The sequence below is a fragment of the Paroedura picta genome, chromosome 5, assembly GCF_049243985.1.
Source record: "Paroedura picta isolate Pp20150507F chromosome 5, Ppicta_v3.0, whole genome shotgun sequence".
NCBI classification, from domain to species: domain Eukaryota; kingdom Metazoa; phylum Chordata; class Lepidosauria; order Squamata; family Gekkonidae; genus Paroedura; species Paroedura picta.
This window is the reverse complement of record NC_135373.1, coordinates 33,095,081-33,117,950: the sequence shown is the minus strand read 5'-3', so window position 1 is coordinate 33,117,950 and position 22,870 is coordinate 33,095,081. Positions and strand designations below refer to the sequence as shown.

The window sequence follows — 22,870 nt, the reverse complement described above, 5'->3', positions numbered from 1 at the left end:
ACAGCTTCCTCCATATGTTGTTGGAGGGGCTGCAGTTCAAATGGAATATATTTCTATGTTTGTCACAAGATTGCATTGTAATGCAATATTTGTGCTATTTTTTCATTTCGAAACTTGGAATACCAACAGTTTCCTCCTGTTGAGCTCGTTAACTTGGCCTAAAAATAATTTGACATGAAATTTTTGAAAGATTCAACAAAATATGGCGTTTTAATGTTTGATGTCTTCACCTACATCGTGTGCAACCATCAGAGTCTTGCAATTTGCTTTTGGTGGCATGGGAGAGAAGATTATGATTTATTGCATACCATGCTTAAACATCCGGAGGCTGGGAGTTTGGAAGGACAGACATTTAATCTTTCCCTGTGCCTTTTGTGTCTTTGTGCGTGTCCGAATTCACAGGGGTGCCAGAGGTTGGCAACAAAAGCCCCAAAGAAGCAATATGTGAAATGTAAGGGCTTAGGGTGTTTGGATTCCAGCATCGGGCCATGTCAGGTCACCACGGGAATTCAAGGCAGCCTCCCAAAGTGTGGGATTGCAGTCCTCCTGCTCTGCTGCTCAAGAATGTTTTTCTTGAGTCACCGCATACAAAAATAGACAGGTGAGGTTATAACAAGGTAGCAGGATGACTATTTAAAGCCATTGCCACAAATAAATCGCTGTGCAGGTTTTTTGTTGTTGTTGTAGTTATGGGTAGGGGTGTCCCCCCTCCCTTTCCTAATTAGGATTTAGAAAACTGCTTGCGCTAGCGGATGGGCACTTAAGCGGAGGAGCGTTTTCTATTTGATTCCAGTTCTGTTTTGATTTCCATGCAAGTGATTCTCCCCCAAGCCCTGAATCCATCTTTTAGGGGCTTGAGCTTGTGGTTAAATTGGTTCAATTCTATTTACTGACCATTCAGAGGGGCCACACGTAACCAGAAAAGCTTTTGGGTTTTATCACATTCTTCTCCTGTCCTTTCTTCAGAGTCTTCGGGGAGGTGGCATTCATGATTCTCCATTATATTGACACAATAATTCTGGGAAGTCAGTCAGGTTGAGAGAGACTGGCCCAAGAACTTCCAGAGAGGACTTTGGATTTGAACTATTAAGCAAAATTCTATTATTGCACAAGAAATACAAAAAAAAAAAATCAAAAACACAATTTGTCACCTTCCCACATTCAAAATAAATAAATAACTAGAATGGCCCCCCTCTGGTGTCAAGCTGAAACATTGATTACCTCGTCTCTCCTTCCTCCTCTCTCTAGAGGTAGGGGTAGGGATTGGGGATAAGGAGGGTTTCTCCGCCATGTTGTTGGGTTGTTGGTCTATTGTATTGGTATTTTTCTGTCCATTTAATGGGGTTTTAATTGGGGGGGGGGTTAACTGGATATCTGTAACCTACCACAAGCCTGCTTGGGAGTAACAGGTAACAAATTAAATAATAATAATAATAATAATAATAATAATAATAATAATAATAGAATAAAAGTGAGATACGGAACTAAACTGCACATGTCACTGCTATCTATCCTCCTTCAAGGCCAAGAGGAAGGATTCCAAACCAGAGTTTTGGGGAAACCTGGGCCTAGATGAAGGCTTTGCATGGGTTATGTGACCTTCCCCAGAAGTTTGGGTGGCCACTGGCATCACTGGAGCCCACTTCTGCTGTTGTTCTACAGGCCTAGTCTCTTTCTCCACAATAGAAGAACTTGGTTGATAGCTTAGCTGGCTCCCTCATTTTGCACCCACTTCTCTGAACGGCATCTCACCATTTGGAGCCTGAAAAACCTGTCAGGGGTTCATTCACAGTCAAAAGGCTGGACAAGAGGGATGTGGCCTACCTCACAAGACCAAGGCTCTCTTCATTGAGGGAGTTCATTAACTTTTTGAGACCGTAGGGAGGATAACAGTAATGCAAACAGACAAAATTGGGGGGGGGGCAACAACAAAACAATGATACTTGGAACAAAATAGTTGTACTTGCCAAGGATACAGAGTCTTAGGTCAAGGTCATTCACATCATCTACCACTGGATCCTTTTAGCTGGAGATGTTAGAAACTGAACCGAGGACCTTCTGCATACCAAGCAAATGCTCTGCCTCTGAGCCACATCCCCCTCCCCTTGCCCAAGGTCACCTAGGGAGCTTCCATGGCCAAGCAGGGATGTGCACCTGGCTCTCCCAAAGTCTGGCATTCCCTAAAGTTATTTAACTGCAGAGAGCATCAAGCATTTTGCATCTTAGCCCCTTTCAGCCATTCCAAGGGCGAATAAGGTGGAGTGGGATTGGGGAGGCCAGCTCTACTCCTTCTTCCCCATCCAGGTGCATTAATTAACATGCTCTCCTGAGTTCCTGAGTGTGCAGAAAGAATTCTACCTGTGAATATTGCTTTATGTAGATCAGATTTTTTCAACCTTTTCTGGCAGGCTTTCCTAGTAGCTGTGCCAGCCTCCTTGCTTCTCTGTGCCAGCCACCAAACTGAACTCCACTCGAAAGTTTATTGGTAGGACCCTCCCACTTCTTTCCCAAAGAATAGAGAGATCGGGCAATTCAGTTACTAATTCTTTTCCTATTTTAAAACCTAATTTAACTTAAATTTCTATTTTTGTTCCTGTACTTCTTATTTATGTAATTTTATTTCTGTTGTAATCCCACCTTGAATCCAGCGAGAGGGGGGAAATAAATATAAATATATTGGTGTCATGGTTAGGAGTTCCGACCCCTAATCTGGCGAGCTGGGTTCGATTCTGCGTTTTCCCCACATGCAGCCAGCTGGGTGATCTTGGGCTCACCACAGCACTGATAAAGCTGTTCAGCCTCACCTCCTTCACAGGATGTCTGTTGTGGGGAGAGGAAAGGGAAAGCGATTGTAAGCTGCTTTGAGGCTCCTCCTGGTTGAGAAAAGCGGCGTATAAGTACCAACTCTTCTTCTTCTTTTTCTTCTTCTAAATATAAATAAGTAGCATATGGATAATCACCTCCTTGAGTGGCCCAGGGAATGTGCCTGGAATTAGTGACTGATTTATAGTAGATGCTAAAGGTTTGTTGATTTTAGCAGTCAGGATTGGGAAGGATCCAGAGTACAAGCAGTGGCTTCATGAACTCCTGGACCTTGTTCATCCTGGAAACTGGGTCAAAATGGTCCATACATAGACCAGATGGTGCATTAGGTCTTTCTTATGGCATACCTGTGTTACAACTAACATCCTGATCAGAGTGTTTTCTTGATATTTTATCAGCAAAAGAACTTGGCTGAATTGTCATAGCTAATAATTGTTCCTGGGAAGTTGGAGGCTCAGTTTTAGCCATCAGATGTAGAGCTATCTTGAGTATTTGGTACTATAGCTGGTACTATAATAGTAGCAACTTTTTTGCCACCATCTCAAAACAGTTTTGTCAAGACCTTGGTTCTAATAGGGATGCTGTTTTAAACAATCTCATTTGAGGACACTTGTCAAAGTCAAGGGATTGGACCCAAAATGTGCTACATTATTTATCCTGAAGCCTTTGGTTTTTGTCCTTCCCTCTTGTTTCTCTGTTCCCGGCAAATGAGGGGAGTCTTCCTCAGCTTATAAGACCACGTTGTCATTTTAGCGAGGCCATAAAAGAAATTTGGTGGCTGTTCCCATTCTATTTTATTCAGGGTTTTATTGCCACTTTCTTAATTGATTCTGCTTTATTTTGTAATGTGACAAAAGATGATGGGTTTTGGAGATGGAATCTGAATTTAAATGTGTTTGCTCTCTTCCTTTTATCATCCCAACGTTCAGCAATTCCCTTTTTATTTAATTTTTTTTTAAAATTCCTGCAGGTGTTTTGCACAAAGCTTACAAAAACAAACCTTCCATGCTTGCATGCCCACTAGCCCTGTTCAGAAGTTATAATGAATGCATGTACAATCTGTGTACACTGAACACTTGACTTTTCTTTATACCTGCATTTGAGTAATTCTCACATTAAATTTAATGCATGTAAAGCTGACCATGTTTTAAACCCTCACATTTCCCCCAGTTTCATTTGTAAGGTGAACTTGTATTGATGTTTTCATACAAAAAGATGTAGGCACATATATGCCAGGGTTGCCAACTTCCAAGGGAGGCCCAAAGATCTCCCAGAATTACAACTCATCTCCAAACAACAGTGAACTCTTCATCCGGGGGAAAACCATTTCAGAGGGAAAACTTGATGATATGCCATTGATTCTACGTGAAATCTTCCTGTAGAATTCACCTTCCACAGGCACAGCCCATCAGATGTAGAGCTATCTTGAGTATTTGGTACTATAGCTGGTACTATAATAGTAGCAAATCTACTATTTGCTACTATTATAGTTCAGAGTTAGCACCTCTAAAAAATGGTATATGTGCTGGGGGGGGGGTAACCCAATCTACTTTTCTGCATTCCCCTCCCAGGAAGTAAGATTTGGGAGCCAGCCAATCAATCAGTCAATCAATCAATTAATCAATCAATCAAGTCAACCATTGACCATTTCCAATGTGGAGAAAGAGACTAGGCCTGAATAGCAACAGGGGAAGTGGACTCCAGTGACGTCTAGTGATGTCAGTGGCCATCTGAACTTCTGGGAAAGGCCGTGGAACCCCTGGGGGACTCTTGTATAACCAGAGTATTCGCCAAAACTCTGGTTGGGCATCCCTCCTCTGTGGCCATAGAAGGTCACTAGCAGAGAGGATAACTGAATTTCCAGGGGTTGGACTAGGTGACTCTTGGATACCACATCCATTTTTGTTTCTGTATGGAGCTCCTAAAGTTTTGGACCCCCTACCTCAAAATGTGGTAATGGTAGGCTATGGAAGCCCTGACATTATGTATAATTACAACTAACCTCACCATCAGTGATGTCATTCACTGGAAGAAGAAATGTAGTTTTCTATACACCCTTCTTTTCTATACTTTTTAAGGAGTCACAAAACAGCTTCCAGTGGGGCTGAAAGAGTTCGAGTCTTGTGACTGACCTAGGAGGTTTCACATGGAGGAGTAGGGAATCAAACACCATTCTCCCAATTACAGTCTGCCCCTCTTAGCCACTATACCAGATTGGCTCTCTGTGGCAATCCTATGCTATGATTCTCCCCCAATGGTCTTCTGCAGGCAGCAGACTTATCTCCCTTGATAATGAATGCATATGTTTCTGTGACAGTAGACTCCTAGAATCATAGAATAATAGAGTTGGAAGGTACTTCCTGGGTCATCTAGTCCAACCCCCTGCATTATGCAGGACACTCACAACCCTATTGCTCATCCACTGTAATCTGCCACCCCCTTGAATCTTCACAGAACCCTCATGTGGGGTTAAATGTCTCTCCAAGCCTTGACCCAGTTGTTATGACCAAGTTTGTGTACCGTTTCTGTTACTAGGCTGTGTATTTGACTGGGGCCTCCATGTCTGCCCACGCAGTTGTAAAAGATGTGAACTTTTAAAAACAAGTTTTCTTCGATGCTGATGTCACGGTGTTCTTCTTTTTCTTCTTCAGGTTGAACTAAGCCCTGGGCAAAAAAACAAATAACAAGAACAAGCAACGTTGAAGCCACCAAAAATCAACATTATTGTAAGTATTCCTGCTCTATGCCTGAAAAATGTTACCAAGGACATAATTTCCTTCTAACAATTTGCAATAGCGTCATCTCTTGCACCAATATTTTGAGAAGTTGTAATTACGCCCGACTGGGAATTTCCTGGAAATTTGTGAGGGGAGGGTGAGCCTGCAGAGGGCAGGGTTTGGGCAGGAAAGGAACCTCAGCAAAGAATAATGCCATATAGTCCATCCTCCAGAGCAGCCATCCTACTCCTGCGGAACTAATGTTTATAGTCCGGAGAGCAGATGTAATTCCAAGAGATCTCCAGGCTCCACCTGGAGGTTGGGAACCCTAGTTGTAATGATATTTTTCTTGTGGCTTTTTCACATGAACATATATGTGAGGAGAGGGGTGCTAAGAATGGAAAGTCCTTGTACCTTACATTGTGAATGCTTTCTCTGAGTCCTTAAGAAGCGGTATTGAGATGGTAAGATTCTCCTGGCAGTTCATGTCTTAACTTCTGAACAGTTGCCTTATGGATTCTGGATTCATAGATGGCATCTGTTACAGATCGCCCCCCCCCCCATTTCTCCACTCTGAGGAGGTGGTCCTTCTTCCTCTTCCTCTTCTTCCTTCTTCCTCTTCCTCTTCTTCTTCCTCTTCTTCTTCCTCTTCTTCTCCACCATTCATGAAACAGTCTAAGAAATGTACCAGCATCATACCTCATTAAAAGCATCAGGTCCTTATGATGACGTGCTGGGCATTTGATGGGCCCTCATTGCCCCCAGTAGGGTGATGCCACTCCCCCATTGAGGGCCAATGAGAAGCTCTTCCCCGCCCCCTCCAGTTTACAGTGAAAGGTTGCACTCTGTCCAGTATACCTGACATTCACATAAATGCACACAGGACTGAAGCCTTAGCCTGAACTTCAGAAGCATTTGTACTTCCTTATTTATTTTTACCATCATTGACGAAATAAAGAAAATAAACACAGTAATGAAAAATGGAGTCCCTACCGTATAAGACAACAATTGACTCTGTGATACAATCTGGATTACAACATTGAAAATGAATGCAGAATATTAGCGGTTTTGATAAAGCATACATCATCGTCATCATTATTATTAATTTAATATCTATACTTCCCTCCCAGCGAGCCAACTCAGGATGGCCGTGTGTAATTAAATTAGGCACAGCCCTAAGCTCTTTCCTAATTCGATAGGTCCACCATCCGTACTTGGCAGCCTTCCATGGCAGCTTCTGATTCTTATCAGCCAGCAGAATTGCAAGAAGGGTCCCTCTGCTTCTATTGGGACAAGAAGCAAGAGTGGGGTTCATAAAAACGTCTCTGGTGTTATGGTAGAACTTGCTGTCAAAGAAAACATTTTCTATTGATTCTGGGTTTTCCGTGCATTTGTATACATCCTTATGATGGGCAAAATCAAATAAGGTGTTCCTACTGATATTTTTTTAATGGTTGTGTTCAATCTGAATGGTTCAATCTGCATTTGTACACATCCTTGTGATGGGCAAAATCAAATAAGGTGTTCCTACCAATATTTTTTTAATGGTTGTGTTCAGTCTGAACCTTGGATTCCAGCATACTTTTCTTTTACTGTTTTATCTGGCACATGCCCATGACGCTTTCCAACCCCTGGTGTTCTCAGGGTGGTTTGTGTAGTTACGGGCAAACGAGCTGTCAAATTGCAGTCGACTTATGGTGAACCCAGCAAGGGGCTTTCAAGACAGGTGAAAAGCAGAGGTGGTCCGCCGTGGCCTGCCTCAATTGTGAGGGAAGTTTGAGAGAACTGGGTATGTGTAGCTTGGAGAAGAGGAGGTCAAGGGGTGATAAGAAAGCTATGCTTAATTATTTTAAAAGTAGACCTGTTGAAGAGTTGGCCAACTTGTTTACTGCCACTTTAGAGATAAGGACTAGGAGCAATGGGTTCAAATTACCGGAAAGGAGATTTCATTTCAATATTAGAAAGCATTTTCTGATGGTGATGGCTGTTCGTAGATGGAATGTGCCGTCTCAGATGGTGATGGAGTCTCCTTCATTGGAGGAGATTCAGTGACCACCTGTCAGGTGTGTGCATGTATGTTTAAGTTTTCAAGAAGGTGCGGGGCTAGACTGGACAGCCCTCTATGGTCTCTTCCAGTTCTGTGTTATTGTGATTCCCTTCTGACTCCTTCCATAGCAGTTGGAAGCTGGAAGGATAGGATGATTCAAGGGAAGGTGTGATGTGTCGTCCCGGTGGCCAGCTGCTGCCTCCATTCCTCTTATGACTCCATCAATAGTGCTGGAAAGTAGGAAGAAGGAAATGTTTGGCTGGATCAGGGTCTGGGCATGTTGGAGGAGTCCCTGGCCAATGCCTCCCTTCCCACTGTCACTCCATTCACGTTGGTTGGAAGATGGAAGGAGATGCTTATTTGGAGTGCAATTTAGGCATGTGGTACCTAGCTGCTGCCTCCTTTCCCTTATTACCCCATCCACGGTAAATCCCCCTTCCCTTTCCCTTTATGACGCCCATCTGCAGCAGTTGGAGAGAGGAGATGTTCAGTTAGAGAATGGTCTAGGCATGTTGAAGGGGCACCTGGCTGCTGCCACCCTTCCCCTTATTACCCCATCCATGGTGGAAGCAGGAAAGAGGAGATGCTCAGCTGAAGCAGCATATAGGCATGTTGGAACAGTCCCTGGCTGCTCCCTCCCTTCTCCTTATGGCTCTATCCATACCAATTAGCAGTGGGAAGGAGGAGATGCTCAACCGGAGGAGAATCTGGGCAGGCTGGAGTCGTCTCTGACTGGTGCACTCTTTTCCCATCATCCATAGCACCAAAAACAGGAGGGAACGGATGCTCAGTAGGGTCAGGGTCTTGTCTGCTGCCTCCCCTACCTCTAATGGTCAAAACAGTTGTCCTTGGGAGTTGGGGGTCTTTGAACGATTCTTGAGTTCTTACAAATGCAAATCATTTTCTGTCCCCCCCCTTCTTCTTCTTCTCTTGACTGCTGTCATTACAGGAATGTGAGCAGTAAGTTTTCTGAGGTCTCCGAGCACAGAAGTTGGATGACCAGGAAGACAAAGGAAGGAACGTATACACTCACTTGCCATTGAGTGTTGTTTTTCCAATCCAAGTCGAACAACGGCTGTGAGATGAGCATTAGAGACTCAAGTTTGCAAGGGTTTGCATAAAAGGAGAACAAAAAGACATAGTGGATGGCTTCTCATCTTTGAAGGCTTTCCACTCTCAACGGCGCTAACATGGCCTGGTTTAAAGCCTCAACTGAGTTCGCAAGGCAAATATTTGGACTCCAAGCCCTGGAAGCGTTTCCGTCTTTGAAGTAGTTTGTCGTACATTACCAATGTGAACTTTATTGAACCGCAGCCTCCCCCTTTCCCCCCCTCCGGTATCAAATAGCAACTAGTGACACTTGAAATCTCGAGTCAACAAGCCTTTCTTGGCAGCTTCGCTTCGCAGCAAACTCAGGCAAGGCGGGGGAATCAATGGAGGAGACCTTTCTTGCTTGTAAATGAAGCCTGCCCAAGCCTTCCTGAAATAGCATTTTCCAACTCCCTCTGCGAAAAGGTCATGGATCCTGAACAAAGCCAGAAGAGCACAAAGAAGGGCGAGGAAGGTCTGAGGAAAAGGCTGGTCAAAGGGGAGGCTTTCCAAGGCACTGTTTCATCCACCACCACAACGTATCTGGGCAGCTCCATCCCTTTGCAAGGGTCTCCCCTCCAGGATATTGCACCGCAGCAGCATTTTCCAAGGGAGGAGACCCAGGAGCAAGGAGCTCAATCACAAGTCAAGCACTCCTCTTTTGAACCCGCGTCCCACCTTAGCCAGCTTCCGCCACACTCCCTATCACCTGCATTCATGCCTCCCCGGAAACAGGAGCACGTCCTGGAAGGGTCCGCGTGGCAGCTAGTTGACCCAGCGCGAGCAGGTACCTCCAGTTCATTCCCATCGGCCGGGCTTCATTCCAGTCGTGGCCAGCTCTTATCTTCTCACTCCTCCGTCATTCCTGGAGAAGAGATGCCACCCGTTCAAAAGGTCTACGTCCCCCGGGCTTCGCAGGTGTCCACGAAGCCATCGGAAGAAGTCCACAAGAAGGAGAAGAAGCCCCAGAAACCAGGCAAGTACATTTGCCAGTACTGTAGCCGGCCTTGCGCGAAGCCAAGCGTGCTTCAAAAACACATCCGGTCACACACAGGGGAGCGACCGTATCCGTGTGTCCCGTGTGGTTTCTCCTTCAAAACCAAGAGCAATTTGTATAAACACAGGAAGTCGCATGCTCACAGGATCAAAGCTGGGCTGGCTTCAGGAAGTGGATCAGAATTGTATCCCTCTGGCTTGGAAATGGAGAGGATGGTTGCGGAGGAATTCAAAGAGCCTACTGAAGGGGAGAGCACGGATTCAGAGGAGGAGACCCGGACCACATCGAGCCAGTTGATAGAACTGACTCCCCGTCAGAAGCAAACCATGCTGTACGGGGCAGGGAGCCAAGGGTCTAGTCAAGAGAGCAGCTCCTTTTCCCATTCCAGTATGTCTGTGTCATTTGAAGACAGCAGCCAGTTTGTAGAGCCAGTCCCCGAGCATGCCCAGGGTCATAAATCAGAAGAAACGCATACCATCAAACAGAAGCTTGCTCTCCGGCTGAGTGAAAGGAAAAAGGTGATTGAAGAACAAGCTTTCCTTAGCCCTGGTAGCAAAGGGAGCACCGAATCGGGCTATTTTTCCAGGTCTGAAAGTGCAGAACAGCAGGTCAGCCCTCCCAACACCAATGCAAAATCGTACGCAGAAATAATTTTTGGCAAATGCGGGAGGATCGGCCAACGGACCGCCATGCTGTCCGCTACCACTGCCCCGGAATTTCCGCAGGTTTCGACGGAAGAGAAAGGGAGTGCGGTCCCCTTGTCTGTGCCCCGAACCCAGGTTATCGAGCATATCACCAAGCTGATCACCATCAACGAAGCGGTGGTGGATACCAGCGAAATAGACAGCGTGAAGCCGAGGCGCAGTTCACTGTCCAGACGGAGCAGCATCGAGTCACCGAAATCCGGCGCCTACCGAGAACCGTTTCAGTTAGAAGGCAAGTCGGGCAGTCAGCTGGATTCGTCCAAGTCTTTGACCTCCCACATGGAAAAAATGAAGCCTGAACAATCACTGCTATCCCTCCAGCAATCCCACAGTGCCGCCGAGACAGTGCCTCTCCTAAGAAGCCACTCGATGCCTTCTGCTGCATGCTCTATGAGTTCCGCTCATCCCTTTCGAGGGAGCTATTCTTTTGACGACCGCGGCACAGAATCAGAGGTCTTGAGCCGCGGTCAGGTTTCATCCCACCCTCGGATGCTCAAGCGGCAGCCTGCCATTGAGCTACCTTTAGGGGTGGAATACGTTACGGAAGAGGGGAGCGCAGCCAGCAAAGAGACTGTTTCCAAGCCAGCGGAAGAGCCAGACACCAAGGAGAGCGAGCAGACCAAAAAGTCTAGGAAGGGCCTGAAAGCGAAAGGGTTCATGTACGAATGTAACATTTGTGGTGCTCGGTACAAGAAAAGGGACAACTACGAAGCGCACAAAAAATATTATTGTTCAGAACTCCAGATCTCCAAGCCTCGTTCTTCCAGTTCTCATACCTCATTGGAATCTGAGAAAGTGTTTGCAGAATCTGATCCTTGGCCCCAGGCGATGCATTATAAGCTGGGAAGCGGCTTGGAGCTTACACCGCTGAGGAAAAGGCGTAAAGAGAAGAGTCTTGGTGATGATGAAGACCCTCCTTCCTTTGAGTTGACAGACGCTTCCTCATCCAGCGCCAGGCCAGCCAGTCAGTATATGAGCCGGAAATCCACTGATGCAGCCTTGACCCGAACTTCTGAGTCCATCAAGTCACCAGCAGAACCCAGTACGTCTATGCCAGTGTCTGACATCAGCGTCAGCTTTCTCTCTCGGCGTGAAAAGCCTGCTTTTAGCATGGAAATCAAGGAGAGGAGAACCACCTCGAAGGAGATCTCAGTTATCCAACACACAAGCTCCTTTGAGAAGTCCGACTCATTAGAACAGCTAAGCAGCTTAGAAGGAGAAGAGAAGCTTCATGTGCAGTATTCATCTCAGCCTGCCATTCCACACGGCCGGCCAACTCATTCCCTGCAGCCAAAGCTTGTCCGTCAACCCAACATCCAAGTCCCCGAGATCCTAGTTACAGAAGAGCCAGACAGACCTGAGACAGAACCTGAACCTCCCCCTAAAGAGCCAGAAAAAACAGAGGAATTTCAGTGGCCACAGAGAAGCCAGTCTCTCTCCCAGCTTCCCGCAGAGAAACTGCCACCCAAGAAAAAGAGACTCCGACTAGCGGAAATGGCTCAGTCTTCTGGCGAGTCCAGTTTTGAGTCTGTGAGAAGCCCCAGTCAGGAAAGTAGCATCTCCCATGGCTCCAGCCATTCGACTTCCTTTGAGCGAGAGGAAGCTGGTTCCCAGGCCTCGGAATCCCATGCAAAACCTCTCGGCATCGGGCCACACATGTTGATGGTACCAAGCCACCAGCACCCCCACCACTCGCGAGAAATGCGGAGGTCGGCCTCTGAGCAGACACCCAATGTCTCTCACTCTTCCGCAATGTCTGAGACCCGCAGCAAATCGTTCGACTACGGGAGCCTGTCATCCTCCCCCGCCTCGGCATCCCGCACCCCGACAACTACGACGGCGCCGACGCCGGAGAGGCGGAAATGTTTTCTGGTCCGACAGGCCTCCCTCACCAGGCATCCGGAGCACGAGCCGGACTCGGCTCCCAAAGGAGGGACGGAGACAGAGGACGTCTTGCAGCCTTCAAGCAAGTCTTCAGTCGGGGGCTTGCCTCTCCAGCACCCTTCCTCGTCTTCGTCTTCCTCTCGTGGAGGCTACGCGAGTGAAAAGGGCCAGCCCAAAGACTGCTCGGAGGCCACTTATCCCCATCCTTACACAGAAGCTCTGCAAGTGTTCCACCATCCCACCCCACAGTTCACACTCCATGAAAAGCAATATGTGGGGCCCCAGATCTCCCTCTTGCCATTCCAGCACCTTTTGCCCCACTCAGGAGGACCATCTGTCGAGCTCTTCTCCAGCCACGTCATGGCGGACATCTTCTCTGGTCCCTACTCCATTCCTCAGATACCTCATTCCATATTTCAGAACCCTCCCCTTCCTCTGCAAGAAGCATTGCTGCACCCAGGCCAGCTACACATTACGCCTCCGCTAATGTCACACCCAGTTGATGTGCAGCTCCAGCAAAGCCCATCCCTCATCCCTGTGCACTACCCGGGCTCCCCACCACTCCCTTCTGCCTTTTTTCTTCCCCTGCAGTCCCAGCTGGCTCTCCAGCTGCCAAGCGATATTGGAGCCCATTTTCCCCAAATCAAATCCAGCTTATGTCCGCCAATCGGAAGGTCCAGTTTTCCCCCATCTGCGGACTACGGCTCTGAAAGCAGGCTACATATTTTAACTCGCCCAGCTAGTCCCTCGGCGTCCGTCTGCATATCTCAGTTGGTTGTTCCTGCTTGTTCGGACCCCGTCGTGTCCCTCGTCGTCCCCGTTCGCATTCAGACCAACATGCCCTCCTATGGGAATGCCATGTACACAACCCTTTCTCAGATCCTGGTCACTCAGTCCCACTGTAGCACCTCTTCTATCATCCTGCCAAAATTTGATGAGTATCAAACGAAGGGGACCTTGGTCTGCACGGCTAACATTCATGGAATCGGTCTCGATTTGGCACAGATGATCACAGACGAGCAGAGGGACTTATTCCAGACGCCATATTTGAGGCTCCCATTGTCCCTGTCCGAAAGAAAAGGTTACATTCCCCTAAGTTCCACAGCAGAAAGCATCTTGGGTCTAGAGGTGAGCACGTCGACTGTTGGAGGAAGCAAACGGATGCTGTCTCCAGCTGGGAGCTTGGAGCTCACCATGGAAACGCAGCAGCAAAAAAGGGTGAAGGAAGAAGAATTCTCTGAATCAGAAGAGAAGTTGGAAGCGGTGAAGGCCCCTAGTGCAATAGAGGAAGAGGAGAAGCAGGACCAAAGGAGAGCCAAGGCTGAAAGACCACCAGACGTGTCCCCTGAACCATCGAAACCACAGGAAACCCAGAGGACTTTACGGGCGGTATTGCTGCAGCCTGAGGGCCAAGAGGACGATGACCCCCAGGCTGCCGAACCATTTGGGAACCAGGACCCTCTGCAGATGGTGAAGAAGGAAGATCCCAAAGATCCAGTGGAACTGCCTTCCGCGAACCCTCCCAGCCCAGCTCTTCCCTCCGAGGCTGCTCAAAATTCCAAGAAGTCTCAAGACGGTACAGATGTTAAGAAGGTACTCCAGTTCCCTAGTCTCCATACAACTACTAATGTCAGTTGGTGCTATTTAAATTACATTAAGCCAAACCACATCCAGCAAGCTGACCGACGATCCTCAGTGTATGCCAGCTGGTGCGTTAGTTTGTATAATCCCAACCTCCCAGGTATACCCACGAAGGTGGCCCTCTCGCTCCTGTGCTCCAAGCAGAAAGGGAGCAAAGAAACGTACACCATGGCGACTGCTCCACGTCCAGAGGCAGGGAGGCTTGTACCCGCAAGCTCCAGGAATCCCAAAATGTCTGAGGTAAGGATATGGCTTCCTTTGGCTTTGCCTGTTTACTAGCAATAATTAGGGTTGGGGGGCGGGGGAGGGAGTGCTTGGGATGTGCTTTAAAAACTGGATGAGAGAAACTTGCTTCTGCTGGCAAGCACTTGATCCAAAAGGCTTTCCAGAGCACTAGATCTGTTGTTGCATAGGAGCTGGTATTTTAACAAGAGCTCGAATGCGTGTACGTCGCAGTGAAACGCCACATCTTTCTTATGAATGAATGATCCGATGAAGATTGCTTTTTTGCAGTGTTTTGTCAGCTAGCATATATTCGCTCTGCAAATCTGAACAAGCTAGTGATCCTCAGCCCAAGAGAGGTCCACCTGGCCTCGACCTGGGCCCCAGGGCCTTTTCGGTTCCGGCCCCTACCTGGTGGAATGAGCTCCCGGGAGAGCTGAGGGCCCCGACGGAGGGCCTGCAAGTCAGAGCTCTTCCATCAGGCCTACGGTTGAGGCTGGGTGGCAGAACATTGATTGGGTTCCTCCCTCGAACCACCCCACCTGTGGTGGGAGGTAGCATTTCCAGCCATTGCATGGCGGGGGGGGGGGATGGGGAGGGTTTGTTTGTGGCTGTTCGTTCTTCTGTTCTGGTTTTAAATGGCATTTTCTATTGCTATCAACCTCCCCGGCTGGCCCAGAGGGGTGGTATAGAAGTCTAATAATAATAAAAATAAATGAATAAATATTTTATGATGTGTTGAGATAAAGATCACTTGTGGAGCACACTCTGGACAGGGCATTGTATACAGGATTTAATTGTGCATTAACAGTACTGCTTCGGGGAGAAAGGTGATCAAATTAAGACTGTTTGGGGGGGGGGATGTTACTAACATTTTTGCCAACTTCATGCACAGCCTCCCTCCCGTGTTCCCCAGTAATTGCCTTAAGACTCTGCTTATTTGAGCCACCTTCAGCATTGGCTGGGCTCAGTGTTTTAATGACTTGGGATAGGGACCTCCTTTTGGGATTCATCCCCAGGCTGTGGATCAGAGTAAATCCCAGGAATAGGCAATCCAGATACAAGAGGGTCTCCAAACACAGACAACAGATTGCAGGAAAATATCTGGGGGAAGCCATGAAAACAAGCCAAGGGTAGAACTCCAGAGGGTATATATTCAGCAGGACATGAGGGATGTCCGGTAAACAGGAAGCACTCTAAAAAGCAGAACAGGAGACCCAGGCAGACAGGGATCATCCTAATTTAACAGACTGACTACATAAGCAGTTTTAGGCTCTTGATAAAAACCGTGCCTTAATTTCCCCAGACACTAGTTGCATGCTTAAGCTGCAACTGGTCACCAAACAGCAGGAGAGTCCACAAGAACGCCTACAGCAGGGGTCCCCAACTTGGGGCCCGTGGGTACCATAGAGCAGTGGTCCGCAACCTTTTTGGGGTTGCGGACCGGTGGTGGGGGGAGGGCGATCCGGGCACTGCGCACGCGCAGCAGCCCCTGCACAAATGCGCATGTGCGGCAAGTCCATGCATTTGCATTTGCGCCTCGTGGGGCCACAAACGCACATGTGCAGACATGCTTCCCTCTCCCCCCCCCTTCCCACAGAAAGAAGCTTGCCGGGCTGCAAACTAATTGGCCGCAAGTTTCTTGCTGGCGGGGGGCGGGGAGAGGGAGCCATGGCCCTGTGCTGTGGCCTTCGTGGCCCGGCAGCGGGCTGCGTCCGGTGGTTGGGGACCACTGCCATAGAGTCTTCCCACCCCTTTCCTGGAGATGGGTTATGCCAAGTATGGCTTTTGCCCAGCAAGGCTTCTGAATGACACCTGGAGATTTAATTGGCTGTGGAGATTTTAAAGGAAAATATGCTGCTTTGGCAGGAGCTGCTGGCACACCTGACGTTAAGCTTTAGCAATCATTTTATGGCTGGGCTGAAATCCTGTGGCAGCCATTTATGCCTGTGTCCATCAGGCTGTGTCAAAATTCCAAATGTGCCCTGACGCAAGCTAGTGGATGCAGTCCTAATTTTTTAATTTCCTTACGTGTAAAATAAAATCTAGTAATGCCGGTTACTTTCCTGAGGGCCACACAGCCCAGTTAGAACTGGGCCTCTGCCTGTCCCCCTGCACCATTTGCTGAGACAAACAGCAACAAATCCCCAATAGAAAAGCTTTAGTCCATGGGTGGCTATTGAACTTTCCCCCTTTCCTTCTGCAGAAAAGCCTTGTTGGAGCCCTTTGAATCATAACAAACTAATGCTTTGATCTTTTGGGGAGGTAGGTTCATCTGCCATCACTCCTTCCTGAGGAAGGTCGAAAAGACATAGCAAGAATTGACAAAGAAGAGGAGAAAAGAGTGAAATCGGAAGACGACGTTCCCATACCCAAAAGAGGGGAACCTGCCAGGATCAAGATCTTTGAAGGAGGGTGAGTGTTGTCTGGAAGGTCCACCTTGGGTAGTGTCCACCTGATGGACAACTGCCCTTTTCAAAGCAACTCCATGCCACATTGAAATCAGTAGAGGGCTATACCAGGTACGGACTCCAGTTATTTCCTTCTTCTGTGTCTGTCCATCATCTTCCCGTTAGAGGTCCATATGCCCCATCCCTGCTCTAGCAAGTGATCCAGAGTGGGAAACAGGAGGTTTATCTTGCAGAGGTTTGTAGACAGACAGAATATCATGATGTGGAAGCACACCGTGTTGGCCAACTTTCCCTAGAGTTTGGACGGAGCTCTGTTAAGCATCTTACTGGAAGTGAGGGCCATCTTCCGTGTTGACCAGGAGGCAGATGACGCTTACACACATGTAGGCAGCGACCCATCAGAACGTGGCCACCCATTCATAGGTCTAACTTATTCGTTGCTCCCACACATGCGTCCATGTTGAATTTGGATGTGGTTATGCATGCAGTAGGCTAGGGGCAGGATTTGAGACTCTGTTGCAGAGCAGTTTCTTTGCATACATTCAGTTCCTGGTCCAGTCCCTGGAATCCATCATTAAAGTATCTTGGGTAGCAGAAAACAGCAGAAGGTTGTTTTTGCTTTGTTGCCATGGAGAGCCGCTGCCATTCAGAGTAGGCAACACTGAGTTAGATGGACTCGTGATCTGACTCGGTGTTTGGCAAGGTGTATGTTGACTTTTAATGGGATACTCCCACATGTAACCAACCAATAGAAAGTTTTTCTCCTCCCTCCAAGCAAGTTGCTTCTTTCTGCACATGGGCCGGAGTGCTCTAGCATTTAGCCTTCTACCCCCCACAAAACCAGGTTTGCCTGTCAACAAGGACTTTGCTTATAAAGTTGGGTGGATTACCAGTGTCCACGTGCAAATCTGCCCTTTGAACAAGATAGAACCTTTAAAAAAATCTTAATGAAGAAGCAGACAAATTCTGTACATGCTGAATTTTTTCAGGGCTGGTTTGGAAGGCATTGATACATCCTCAGAATTAGGCCACTCCTGCAGAAGCCTGAAAAGGTTGCCTTGGGCAACAGCTGAGGAGTTGTGCTGTCCCTGAGATAGCCTAGTATCAGGGGAGCGGTTTGGTTATAATAACAGGGTTGTAAGGTGGCTCTAGCCAGCTTTTCTACAGAATCTTGCTTAATTCTCCCCCCCCCTCCCACTGCACCTCCTGTCTCACATGGCTCATGTCTATGCAGGGCCCATGACCCTCCTCTTCCTGTAACCTTTGTGGGTGGTCAGCAGGGACCCTTCCTGCCCTTTTTATCAGCAGAAAAGGTGGTTGGATCCACCCCAATGGTCTCAGCCCCATCCACCGTAGATGCCCCATGGCAACGTAGATACCAGATGCAAAACTGCAGCTTGCTTCAGGGCCCCCCTGTGAACCACAACCTCAGGCATCTTTCCCAAAATCCAGGCCTGAAGACATCAGTGCCTCACTGGCCTCTGCTTGATCTGCTAATCATTATTCTGCCCTCCTCCTTGGGCTTCACTTGGGAACGTGTGTGAGAGAGAAAGCGAGAGAGAGAGAGAGAAAGCGAGAGAGAGAGAGACTTTCCCTTAGGATCTCCATTGTGTGTTCGTTCTTAGTCTCCTCCTTTAGATAAGTGAAAACATTTGATTCCACCGGGAATTTGTAGAGATTGTTGTTTGGTGTTTTACTTGAATCATATTGATTAGTTTAGCTGACTTGATTTTTTTCCATAGCGTGTATGATTTTCATTTTCATTTTAAAATGGTTGTAAATCTCACAGCGATTGGTTTTTCCTTTGAAAGGCGATCTGTAACTATCGGGCACTGATGTGTGTATGTGGAAAAATCTTGAGGATTCTTTATTTTGATTTCCCTTTCTTTTGTGTGAAATGAACTTACAATTCTAAATTTGCTTTTGCACTGTGTTTGTTTACTTGCACTGAAGTATTTCGTAGCACAAATAATTTTTGTTACATGGCACATCAAATAAACTGGCTGGGCAGTTTTTACATATAAACAATACCCATCATATGCTCATATAATGGGCAGATTATGCAGGAAAACTGCTTTACATATACCAGTCTACAAAACCAAGAGTTTGGAGATGGGAGGGGGGATGCAACACCATAAAGCCCACCCTCCAAAGCCACTATTTTCTCCAGGGAGACCAATTTTGGTATTCTGGAGATCAGATGTCACTCCAGATCTCCCAGCCCCACCTGGAGACTGTTACCCCAACTTTGAAGTCTTGACCTTCTCCACCTTTTAGAAAGCTCTCTGGGGAACATAAGCAGAGAGGCGGTCCCTCAGGTATGTAGGAACCAGACCGTGTATGGCTTAAGGTGATTACCGAAATCTTAAGCCTGATCCAGAATTCAACCAGCAGCCAGTGCAGTTGTCGGAGTGTGGGTCGGATATGGGCCTTCCAGGGCACTCCTGTGAGAACCCTGGCTGGAGCTTCTGCACTAGTTGGAGTTTCCAGAGTGGGGATAAGGGTCAGCCTGCATAGAGCGAGTTGCAGAAATCTATTCTAGAGGCGACCATTGCATGGATCACTGAGGCTAGGTGTTCTGGGACCAGGTAGGGCGCTAGTAATTGGGCTTGGTGTAGGTAGAAGAATGCCAGTTAGGCTACTCTTGTGATCTGTTCTTCCATGGAAAGGGAGGTGTCAAAGACCATGTCCAGGTTCCTGACTGAGTGTTCCACTAATACCTGCAACCCATCCAGGTAGGGCGATCGCACTTCCATTCTGGGCCCTTCCTACAGAACCACAGGACCTCTGTCTTTGAAGGGGTGAATCAGGGCAGCCATCCATCTGGAAGAAGAGCTGGGTATCATCAACATATTGATGACATCCCAGTCCGAACCTTTGTACCATCTGGGCAAGAGGGCACATGAAGATATTGAACAGGATTGGGGAGAGAACCACTCCTTGCAGTACCCCGCATGAGAGTTATTTATTATTTATTATTTATTTTTTTATACCGCCACTCTTAGCATTTGCTGGTTCACAAGCATATAATACAAACAATATCTCAACAATAAAAACATGCTTCATTAAAAGTTCCCCTAAAACACTAACAATATTTATAATGATAATAATGTGGTACAAATAATTGTGGTACAAATTTATAGAATTTCCCCTCCAACATTTCTAGTAGTTGGTGACAGATGATACATGTGGCCGAAGACAGGGAAGATTTATAATGGCTCAATGGATTAATACTTAATCCTAAGCCTAGAGGGAAGGGGAGCCAATACTGAGAGCAATGCGGTCGGTTCTCTCCGATTGCTACCCTCTTTCTGCCACCCTGAAGAAAAGAGGCTGTCCCTCGTATTCCGGCGTTGACAAGGCAGCAAGCCAGGAGCTCATGATCGACTGTGTCAAACACTGCCGTGAGGTCGAGCAACACAAGCAGCGCTTGACCCACCTTGGTCCAGCTGGTGGCAGAGGTCATCCATCAGGGCCACCAGCGCTGTTTCAACCCCATGGCCAACGGGTCTGGGTCTAGGACCGAAGCTTCATACAGGAATGTTGACCATTGGTCTTCGGCAGTCGTTCTACCACTTTCCCTAGAAACGCTAGGTGTGAGTCTGGGCGGGTTCCTGTAGGTCCAGAGATGACTTCTTTAGTAGTGACTGTACCACTGCCTCTTTCATCCCTTCTGGGAATTCTCCGGTTGAGAGGGAGAGATTGATTTTCTCACTGCGGGGGTGAAGGCATGGCTTCACATTTATTATGACAGAAGTAAGAAAAACCGTACTCAGCATTGCGGAATGTCTCCTGTCCTTTTGCTTGATGCTGTTTCCTTTTCTTGTTTGTTGTTCTTGGATGAGTCTTTGCTTCCCGCCCCTCCCCCCCTGCCATTTGTGCTTTTGATATTTAATTCCTTGGAAACTAGGCTTGTCTCCACCCCACAATCGTGGGGAGTTTACTTTCAGACTTCTTATCCACATGTAAGCGTTTGATCGTGCAAAACACAGTTTGTATCGCACGCATTAAGCCGCGATGCATGACAGATGGAAGGCAATTCATCCCCTTGCTGAGAGGTATTAAAATAGTAGCGAGGAAAACACAGCTGCCCTTCAAAACGCGAGGGCCACTGGTGTTCAGCGTGCAAGTTTTATCGGTGAGGTGTTCCCGCAACCCTCCATGTTTAGCTTTGAACCCAAAACGTCCTGCTAAATTCACAGCCTCATTCAATGGTTGCAGAGCTGCACGTGCCTACCCTTGCGGGAGGGTTTCATCTAGGGTTGCCACGTGGGGGCTGGAGATCTCTTGGGATTACGACTGATCTCCAGGCAACAGAGAACAGTTATCCTGGAGAAAACGGCCCATTTGGAAGGTGGACTTTGAGGCGTTCTGCCCTGCTAAGGTCCCTCTGCTCCAAACCCGGCCCTCTTTAGGGCCCATCTGCAAAATCTCCAGGTACTTCTGGTCCTGGACCTGACAACCCTATCCTATGCTACTTCTCGGTGCCTTTTGTACCCCTGAGCTTGTTGCTCATGGGTTTTGCTAACGGGTTTATCAAATTGTTATGCACACACCATAATAAGTTATCACTTGATGGCCCCAAACAAGCACATCGGTCCTCAACGAAGGCTAGAGCTTTTTCTGTCCTGGGCCCCACCTGGTGGAACGAGCTCCCTGAAGAGATCAGGGCCCTGCCTGAACTCCCACAGTTCCGCAGGGCCTGCAAAAGGGAACTCCTCCACCAGGCATTTGCCTGAGGCCGACCTCAGGTCCCCCTCAAACATCCCCTCCATGGCCTGAACCAGTCTGACCTCTCTAGGGGTTTTAGCTAAGGTTCTGTCCTTGTTTTATTGTTGTTGTTGGGATCACTTAAGTTGCGTTGTTTAGAACCACTGTTGGATTGTTGTTGTTGTATTTGACTATGTTGTATGTTGACTCGTTCCATGTATCCCCCTGTGATGTTGTATGTAAACTGCCCTGAGCCATATGGAAGGGCGGTATAGAAATCAAATTATTATTAACAACAACAACAACAGTCCTGAGAGGGATCGGGCAGCCCAAGGTTAAACCATGTAGCGCAATGAAGCCCCAGTGTGGCTCTTGCTCGTGTGTTTCCAATCCATTTCTTCTTTCCCAAACGATGGCCCAGGCTAACCTGGTCTCGTCAGATCTCAGAAGCTAAACAGGGTTAGTATTTGGATACGAGGCTACCAAGGAAGTCCAGGGTCGTTATGCCTAGACAGGCAATGACACACCACCTCTGTTAGTCTCTCGCCTTGAAAACCTTACAGGGTTACCACGAGTCAGCTGTGACCCTTTAGCCTTTCACATACACACACAAAGGAAAGAGCCAGTCCTGGCTTTCATCCATCTAACTGGCGGGGAAGATACTTCACAGGAGACATCATCTTTCTTGCCAGACAGGAGTCCACGTTCTATAACAGACCTGATCCTGGGCTTAGAACCTTCCAGTACCCTGTGATTGGCCTAAGGCCCAGTAGCATCTGTGAAAGACTTGGATCAATGCGGGGGTGCAAACTTGGCCAGCGTCAACCCACTGATTCTCAGAAGTGGGAAAATGTTCCCAGGCCACAAAATTCTGAAGCTGTCCTCTGCGGAACCGTGAGTCAAGAACTTGTGAAATGTCCTAGTGCGCGTTCTCATCTACCATGATGGGCACAGACCTTGCAGACGGGGAGGCATTTGTCAGGGAGACCATTTCTACACTGGAGACTTCGTGCCGGGCTGCAGCCTGGAGTTTGAGCTGGGGCAGGTTGATTGATTGACTGACTGATTGATTGATTTCTGTACCACCACTCTCGGTTGGCTCGCAGCGGTTTACAATAAAATGATAAAAACACAGTTAAACCCCTAAAAACGCCCCTTAATAAATTAACAATTAACAAGATGACAGTCGTTAGGAAATCCAAAAAACTCCACCACCCCAACCCACACCAGTTCAGCACATGGGTCAAAAGCTCTTTCCCTGGGAGCGAGGGCTCTGACCTGACACACACATTGGGGATCCAGTGGTGGTAAATCCAGGAGTCCATTGCCCTGCCACTTCCTGCTCCTGCACGTTGGAGCCTTTGGCCCAGTGCATCTCGTCCACCCCGGATTTGTGCTCCCATACGGGAGCCAGGGCAGCGAAGTTCCCAGTGCGGAAACAGTCGGATTGGCACTTCCTTAAGCAAGTAGGAAAGAAAAGCAGGGTCTGTAAGATTCAGGCAATTAACTTCAAAGTCACATTGTTAATCACCCTGACAATGGTGAAAGGACCCACATAATTCACTGGGTTGCCTACACTTTTGAGAGTTGTTTGGAAGTATACATCTGGCCCCCCGGAGTGACCC

The 22,870-nt window shown here is 47.7% G+C and overlaps 1 protein-coding gene across 4 annotated transcripts in view; it reads left to right on the top strand.

The window, feature by feature from the left end:
- Nucleotides 1-22,870, top strand: part of HIVEP3 (HIVEP zinc finger 3) — a 257,097-nt gene that overhangs the window by 182,462 nt on the left and 51,765 nt on the right. For 3 of the 4 annotated variants that reach the window (XM_077337133.1, XM_077337132.1, XM_077337134.1), the window contains 3 exons: nt 5,475-5,549; nt 8,537-14,142; nt 16,394-16,539. In XM_077337133.1, the coding sequence (XP_077193248.1) occupies nt 9,106-14,142; nt 16,394-16,539 (5,183 nt within the window). In that variant the 5' untranslated portion in view covers nt 5,475-5,549; nt 8,537-9,105. Of the gene's footprint in view, nt 1-97; nt 602-5,474; nt 5,550-8,536; nt 14,143-16,393; nt 16,540-22,870 lie in introns of those variants that run through there. The other variant, XM_077337136.1, reaches the window with a different exon arrangement.